The sequence below is a fragment of the Fusarium oxysporum genome, chromosome 6 (genome assembly GCF_000149955.1).
Source record: "Fusarium oxysporum f. sp. lycopersici 4287 chromosome 6, whole genome shotgun sequence".
Lineage (NCBI taxonomy): Eukaryota > Fungi > Ascomycota > Sordariomycetes > Hypocreales > Nectriaceae > Fusarium > Fusarium oxysporum.
The window spans coordinates 2,302,838-2,310,642 of record NC_030991.1 but is presented as its reverse complement, the minus strand read 5'-3'; the positions used below and the strand labels follow the sequence as shown (position 1 = coordinate 2,310,642).

General features: G+C 46.6%; 3 protein-coding genes across 3 annotated transcripts in view; 2 read left to right on the top strand and 1 right to left on the bottom strand.

Moving 5' to 3' along the window:
- FOXG_07361 (uncharacterized protein) overlaps nucleotides 1-1,582 on the top strand; it is a gene marked incomplete at both ends in the record, with an annotated part of 2,905 nt that extends 1,323 nt beyond the window's left edge. The window contains one exon of the mRNA XM_018385947.1: nucleotides 8-1,582. Coding sequence (XP_018244733.1) covers nucleotides 8-1,582 — 1,575 coding nt within the window. The remainder of the gene's footprint in view (nucleotides 1-7) is intronic.
- A 2,506-nt stretch (nucleotides 1,583-4,088) lies between these two features.
- FOXG_07360 (uncharacterized protein) lies at nucleotides 4,089-5,841 on the top strand (the record flags this gene model as incomplete). The annotated part of the gene is made up of 5 exons (XM_018385946.1): nucleotides 4,089-4,469; nucleotides 4,562-4,964; nucleotides 5,050-5,093; nucleotides 5,211-5,507; nucleotides 5,563-5,841. The coding sequence occupies 5 exons, from the start codon at nucleotides 4,089-4,091 to the stop codon at nucleotides 5,839-5,841; spliced, it is 1,404 nt and encodes a 467-aa protein (XP_018244732.1).
- Nucleotides 5,842-6,906: 1,065 nt separating this feature from the next.
- FOXG_07359 (uncharacterized protein) lies at nucleotides 6,907-7,473 on the bottom strand (the record flags this gene model as incomplete). The annotated part of the gene is made up of 1 exon (XM_018385945.1): nucleotides 6,907-7,473. One exon carries the CDS (start codon nucleotides 7,471-7,473, stop codon nucleotides 6,907-6,909), a length of 567 nt encoding a protein of 188 aa, XP_018244731.1.
- Between the last annotated feature and the right edge of the window lie 332 nt (nucleotides 7,474-7,805).

Genomic DNA, 7,805 nt, shown 5'->3' with positions numbered 1-7,805 from the left:
GGCCCAGGGTCAACAACAAGCACAAGGATCGACGTCCTTTGCTGAAACACAAAAGCCAAGCAGTAGCCAGCCGGCTACCGAGTCTATCTTTAGGATAGATTTGAGCACTGCTCCTAATCCATTTGCTTCGGCGGCTACCCAAGTATCCGCTCTTTCAGGGCCCTCAAGCACAGGTCAAAGACCTTGGGTTACTGAGAGGTACGTAACTACTCAGGCTGGGCAGCTGGCAACACAACTCCCTAGCACAGAGATGCCAGTTAGTCGAGTTCAAGTTCCTCAATCATTTGGTCAACAGACTCAGTATGGTCAAACTGGCACCCCTTATTACCAGGTTCCTGGAAGGCCTTCTAGTGACACAAGGCTCATTCAGCAACCATTACAAGATGCTACTCGCGCAACCATTCAACCACAGTTGGTCACGAAAATTGACGAAATTACGGCCTACGGACCACCTTGGTTATTCTTGACGACAGAGGAGAAACAGCAACAGCAGGACCAAGGCCCGCTGGCTGTGCGGCGGGCAAGCAAGGGTAAACTAAGAAGCCAATCCGTACCAGCTGGACTTTCTTTTAGAAGCCCTAGATTCGCACCTCGTCATTTCCCCCCAGGCTCTCCTAGGTCCGGCTCTCGTCACGGGTTGTATCCCCCGTCATACCGAGTCAAAAGAAGACCTCTGAGCTCCGACTGGATGCACCCCCCACACCTAGGCCATGAACTGATCAGGAGCCCGTCTAGAGGCGGCTCTGACCAACGTCGCACCAGCGAAGACACAATATCAACCGGCGGGCATAGAAAGGGCTTGAACATAGTCGAGAAATCCCTCTCACAGATCTCTAAGCAGCTAAAGACACTCGAAATTGATCAAGACCGAGGTCGAGATCTATTAATGAGTTCTTCTAACCGCAGGGGTCAAAAAGAGAGTATCACGACGGCATTAACTGGCATTGCCGACCCCGGTAGGGAAGGAGGGGCAAAGAGCCAAACGCCAGGCACTACAACTGAAACCAGCGAACATACTAGTAGTCCACCCAGCCCAGGTAACACTCTGGTAATATCCGATCACGAAGCGGATGTGGAACAAAACAAACCGATGAAATTACAGCGGCCGATTCCCGCCGGGGAGTACTGGATACGACCTTCAAAGGAAGACATTCTGGCTATGGACAAAGATCAGCGCAAAAGGGTGACGGACTTGACCATTGGCCGGGAGAACGTTGGTGTCATTCGCTTCAAAAATCCAGTTGACTTTACGGGCATTGATCTTGAGAGTTTGCTCGGTGGTCTTGTCATTCTTGAAAGTCGATCAGCAACGGTCTATCCCGACTCCTTTGGACTCAAGCCCCCTCCTGGTGAGGGCTTCAATGTTCCTGCTTCAATTTCCTTGGAAAATTCGTGGCCTCGAAAGAAGACAAAAGGAAAAAATCTGTCGGAGGAAGAGGTGAAGCGTCAAGTTGCGAGCCATATTGAGCGCCTGAAAAGCGTTGAGGGAACGAGGTTTGAGAGTTACAACGAGGAGGACGGAACCTGGACGTTTTCAGTCAATCATTTCTCGACCTACAATCACGTCATATACAATAATTAAATCACTGACTATTTATTTACGATATCACTTTATGTAATTAGGAATCTTTTGGTTGACTGTGGATTAAAACCTTCCTGCCATCAAATTTTAGAGCTTTAATGGCCACACCTTCATGAAGACCTCTGGGGGACCGTTAGAGGCTTGGATTTGGAACTGAGTGCAGACCCGCAATACTTGAGAAGTGACAGAGTAACCTGATAACCTCTTAGTTCCACGGGGCGAGTCTTTCGATTAGGCATCATCGTAATTACCTGATCTTATCGCTAACTTGGACAATCATGCCCGAATTCCGCTACCTTGTAACCAATATAACTAATTCGTTCGTACATTGCTTAGGTGTTTTATAATATGTCACCCTAGTACCCACATGTCATGTAGAGAGAACCTTCAAGATTGAAAAATTGCCTCTGGAGATGACCGTGAAATGTTGGCGGATGCGTGGCTGTTTCCGAGTGTAGTAACGTCAAAGGGTAAAGAGATGGAGGGTCGCCATCCATTAAACCTAGAATCATGTTATATATTATTGCCTTTATGTCAGATCATTGAATCTGCATCAAAGTTTGAAATCGCGTTAATTTATCTCGACTCATCGCAAACCTATGAAGGACCATGAATTCAAAGGATGGTAACTAAGAAATGACATGATATTTTGTCTGTCGATATCTGACCACCAGTTCGAATGCCGTGGGAAGTTACTGGAGGAAATGTCATCCCAGCCGCATGATCTGATGAACGAATGAATGGACAGGTTGCTGATTGGCGGTCGCTGCACACTACGAATTGATATGTACACCACGTTGATTTCTAAATCAAATGTCTTGGCCACCATGTCGCCCAATGTCTAGCCATCCATTTTCATCGAGCTATTAGGATCTAGGTTTTTATCTAATGTAAGGTAAGGTGTGAGGGGGACTTGTTTATGTCCGATTGCCTTGCACAGGTATGAAAATCAACGCACCGTAGCCACCAACGAGGCCATAATAATTCCATGTACTCTGTACCGAGGCCGAGACCTATATTCGTTAAATACTACCTATCAGGTAGGCAATCGTTGGTTCTTGCTAGTGATTAACTGGATCTTGACTCCAGTCCAGTTTTTAGCTACCATGGTCAGTTGTCGCTGACACTCAGCTTGTCCCGTACACCATTAACGATACAGGTGAATCTCTACAACGCTCATGCCATAAACCCCGGTCGTCGTCCGTAGAGCAAAACGACATGCATCAGTAAAACATTAAAAAAAAAAAAAAAAAAAAAAAAACAGGATCAGCTGTCGTATGGTTTGACATCGGTTTAATTTTGTATTTGTATTTGACTAGGTATCATGTGGTAGTAGGACAATGCTGTGAAATCATTTTTCCAATTCGAAGCCATTGCCCGACCACTTACATGTTTTCACCTCTCACTTTGAAAATCCTTTGATAGCTGCAACGACAGGCTTGGAGAAAAAATTCGTCAGCACATCTACACCGAAATGGCATCTAAGCCCGAAATTTGTACTGCTGTCTCACACATTTATCAGGGACGAACGCTTCGATGCTCTTCGCTCCATGATTTTACCAGAAACTCGAATTAGTGACCCGACATTGATTCGGTGACTTCGGATTCGCACTTCCCCGAGGTGACTGGCAGGGTCATATCACAACGCCACTTGTGCCCCCGCTTATGATGGGCATATCTTCATGGTAGGGTACCCGGGGTACTTCGTTGCAAATGGTGGGGCTTGAGGCTTACCATTACTCCAAGGAGTGCGAACAACAAGATCCTTCAAAAAGAACCTATTAGCATTGACTAAAAAAGTTGAGACACCATGCCCTTTTCTGACTAGTTTAAAAGCTTGTGTCGCACCAGGCGTGTTTAAAGGGTAAAAGTGAATATGTCGATTGGTTGTTCTTTTGTTTGTGCTGGGTATTCCATTCCGCAGCGTTACTTAAAGCATACAGCTAGATTACTAATGCAGTTGTTTCCCGAGGCCGTGGGATCATGCCTACCCTGCGACAGCTTGGCTCAAGAACGGCCGCCATTAGATCCACTGCATGGGCGATCTATCCGACTAACGTACATTCTAGAGCGGTAAATGCAGGATAAATTTACTCTGTTGACATTAGATCGTGATTCTACATTCTCAAAACAATTGAACTAACCACTCTTGGCAGACATATACCCTTGTTAACCTAGATATATGTAGTGGTTACGTCCCACAAATCATTTGACGGGGTATGATCTGATCCGAAAAGTTTATCCCTTTCCCCGTCAGGACCCACTGCTCTTGTTCAGGCATGTGGCATTGCTCTCAATTTCGCTTTTAGAAACAGCAAGGCCCGTTGAGCTGAAAAGGTTGTATATATACACAGCTGGCACCTGTTATTATCACCACGGCTCCTAATTCAAACTCTACACTTTTGGTTTCGAACTGGTCAGTCTTGCACTGTCTAGTCAACCCATTCGTGAGTTTGAGTCCCGCTGGAGACATTCTCCAAGAGCCCGGGCCACGAACAGCATCAATATGGCCAACATGAAGGCCAAGACCGGCCATCTGCATGATGCCTCGAGACATTTACAGGAAAACTACAACAAACGGACACAACTCAATACATACATTTACGAGTATTTCCTTCACAATAGCATGTTTCAATGTGCTCAATCCATTCTCAAGGCCGATTCCGACGTCAAGGTTCAGAGGCACAGCCCTGGCAGTGATCGCAACGACAAAGGCTTGCGGTTGAAGAATGCCCCCTGTAATAAGACCATTGACAACAGCTTCGACTCCACACACTCAAATCTTCTTCCAGCTCCCAACGTTCCCACTCTATCGCCGGACAGCTGTTTTCTCTATGAATGGTTTTGCCTCTTCTGGGCCATGTTCAACGCTCAAAAGAATGAGAATGTAAGGATTGAAGCATGTCAATATGCCTGTCATGTACAGGTATCGCATATAAAACACGCTTTCCCTCCTAGCATAGTTAACATGATACATAGCAACAAAACTGGCCAAAGCGGAATGTTAGCTGGCCGCAGACACAAAGCTCCTTACTACTACTGCAGGCTCCGGGCATTGCCACCCATAACGCCTTCTATAACTCTGGCGAAATGGGCGTAGGTAGCATGACTCCCGCAATCTCAGGTGTCCGAGCTTGTGGTAGTAGAAATGCAGCCTTGCAGAAATCCCACGTGCAACTGACTTCGATGGAGCAGCAAAACGAGAATGAGATTATAGCGGGACGAGGCAGAAGCAGTCTGTATCGAAATTATGGAACACCTGGTCAAGAGACAATACAAAATTCAAAGCTTTTTCAACGGCCCGCTCTACAAGCATCAAGGCCAGGCGCATTGCCTGATACCAAGCAGGTGAAACTTGGCACTCAACCAATGAACAACATCAGTGTGTTTTCCCATCTACTTTTTCGGATCTCGCCGTTATCTTTACTCCCTTAATCTCTTTGCCCAATAGCTTACCTACAGTATAGTACTTGATTTCCCGAAAGCAAAAGTAGGCGGCCTAGGCGGCAATGTGGGTGTAGTGCACATGCATGACTGGACACAAGCCTCTAATTTACGTACTTTTCAACAGTCCAATAGCCAAACGGCCCCGCCATCAATGGCAGCGAAACAAACACTATTTCAACAGGAAGGGAAAACATATGACAATTGGTCGGTGCAGTGGCAGAACGAATCCAATGAAAACCAGATTCCCGAGACGTCCCAGCATGGGGTCCAGGGTACACTGCAAGAACGGTCTCGACTCCCGCCAGTCCAGCCGGCAGATTCTAACGACAGTGCCAAGCCAAGAAGCACCATTTCCTCACTGTCACAGACGAGCAAGCCTGCCTTGCCAACTCCACAGCTTAGCAAAGCCACTCGCGAGAAAATCCCCTTTCCCAAAGGGACTATTCCCAAGAAGAGGACCACGAACGTCAAAGATGAGGTAATGGGCCTCGTGCATGAGACAGAGTTGCTTCTCCATTGCTAACGTCCCGTAGATGGTGTCTTGTAAGATTCCGAAATTGAACGTCGGCTCCACAGCGACACGCCCTGCGAATGCTGCTCCGAGCTCAGTGCCTCATATCAACCCCGTCGGTATAAGGAAGGATGTCCAGATTTCTAGTCTTTCGCAGGCCGTGCCTACGGGACAGCCAACAGTAGCTCTGCCACTTACGCCTGCTTCTATGGCAGCTAAACCACCTGTTGACTTGGTTCAGAGCGCGACATTAAATATGGAAAATTGTAATATGACTGTAAATCCCGTTCTCTCTCTTTAGGGACTGGTGAGGTGATTGCTAATATAGACGTAGGACCTTGCGAGTTTTCCTACGTTTGAGGATGATTTTGGTGGATTTGACTTGGGTGCTTTCCTAGAAAGTAGCGTTGAAGATGTAGGAGGCTTTCACCTCAACCATTTTGCGTCTAACATAGATGCCGATAACATTGACCAAAGTTGACATATTCATAGCTTCTAGATATAGCCAATAGACAGCATATATCACCTGATTCCCTGCAAACCAATCCTGTTATCTATAAGCGCTAGTGGGGGTTCTTTGCCCGCAGACAAGGAAGGTTCTCAGGGCGGTATCATGCCCCGACATATGCGACCGTGTAATATGACTTCTGCTATTTATCATTACGACGTTTCAGACACGTATGGAATCAATATCTGCTCACGAAGCGAAGGTTACGTCCGATCAGATAAGGATTCAATAGCACGGAAGGCGCATCAGGAATATGGCCAGACGCTGTCGTCGGCAGTCGGGGAAGGATGAGGTTGTTTCGGAGCTAGTTCGCGATATGAACAGAATCTATGCCAGCTCGGGAAAAAAAAAAAAAAAAAAAGAAAACCTTTGCGGGATACCCCTACGGTGAACAGTACGCAAGAGGTAAGATTAGATCATCCAAGCTAAGAGATAACTAAAGAGCTCAGCGGCCAAAACATTCTCTTAGATTCTCCAGAGAACACTATTATGCCAAACTATGTTCTGCATCCCTGCTAACTTTACCAAGCATTTCACAACTTCCTTACAATTCTGCAACCACAACATCATCTGGCAAGAGCACCATAACACTACTAGGATTGTAAAAGTATTTATTAGGCGAAGGGTCACATAAGGTGTACTTGAGAGGACTTGTGGCTGTTTTGAACAGGACTATCTTGTAGATCTTACTATGAAAGCTGCTAAGAGCGTGTATTTTTAATAAATAAGAGAAGATAGGGACCGAATTATATTATACATATCCAAAAGCAGCCTCCAAGGAAAATGAGAATGATAAGACAAGTTACGATCAGTGAAATCTCAACCACGGCGCCGTATTTGCTGGCCTCGCGGTTCGGTTCAATCAATATGGATGCGGCGGGACTCATGTTTCTTGACCTTCGGGACAATGATACTCAGGATCCCGTCTTGAAACTTGGCACTGACACCATCCTGATCTACATGAGATGGGAAGGTGAAGGTGCGGGAGAACTCGCCAACGCTGCGCTCAGCAAGCCAATACTTCGTCTTTTCGTCATGTTTGTCGCCCTTTGCTGGCTGTTGGGGCTGCGATTTGTTGTGTTCATCGCCATCGCCTTTGACAGCTCCATGCGCAGATGAGCCTTCGACAAAACCTGCAGGAGGGTTCCCTGAGGTATAGGTTCGCTCGGACTTTCCACAGATGACCAGTGTTTGCGGCTCAGTAAACTCGAGGTGCACCTCCTTCTTGTTCATACCAGGAAGTTCCCCATGGAGTTCGTAAGCCCGAGGCGTCTCGCAGATATCAAACCTGGGCTGCCAGTGGGTCATTCCAGTGTTATGAGTATTCTGATCTCGTCGGGAGTATGTGTCGTAATCCTCGAGAAGTCGGAAGATTGGGTGAAAGGGGGAATCAGGATTATAAAGGCTGCGAGGGAAAAGAGCCATCGTGCGTACTTTGTTGGCAATGGAATGTGGAAAGATGCGTTTGTTGATAAGTAAACCGCCTATTGTTTTGCGTGCTTGTTGAGAAACTAGTGATCTGCAGGGATACTTGGGAAGTCTTTGTAGCTCATCGTTCTGAAAGTCAGCTGCTGGGGGTATATATAGCATTAAATAAGACAGAGTCTTTACATCTGACTGGAGAGGACACTCCGTGGCTCTACAGAAAGGATTTGCTCATTGTCAATGTGTTGTAAGCTCAACATGATTCAGCATGATCTGATGCAATGATTGAAGTGAAGGGTGCCTCTAAATGCAGTGCCAGTATTACCCATGTG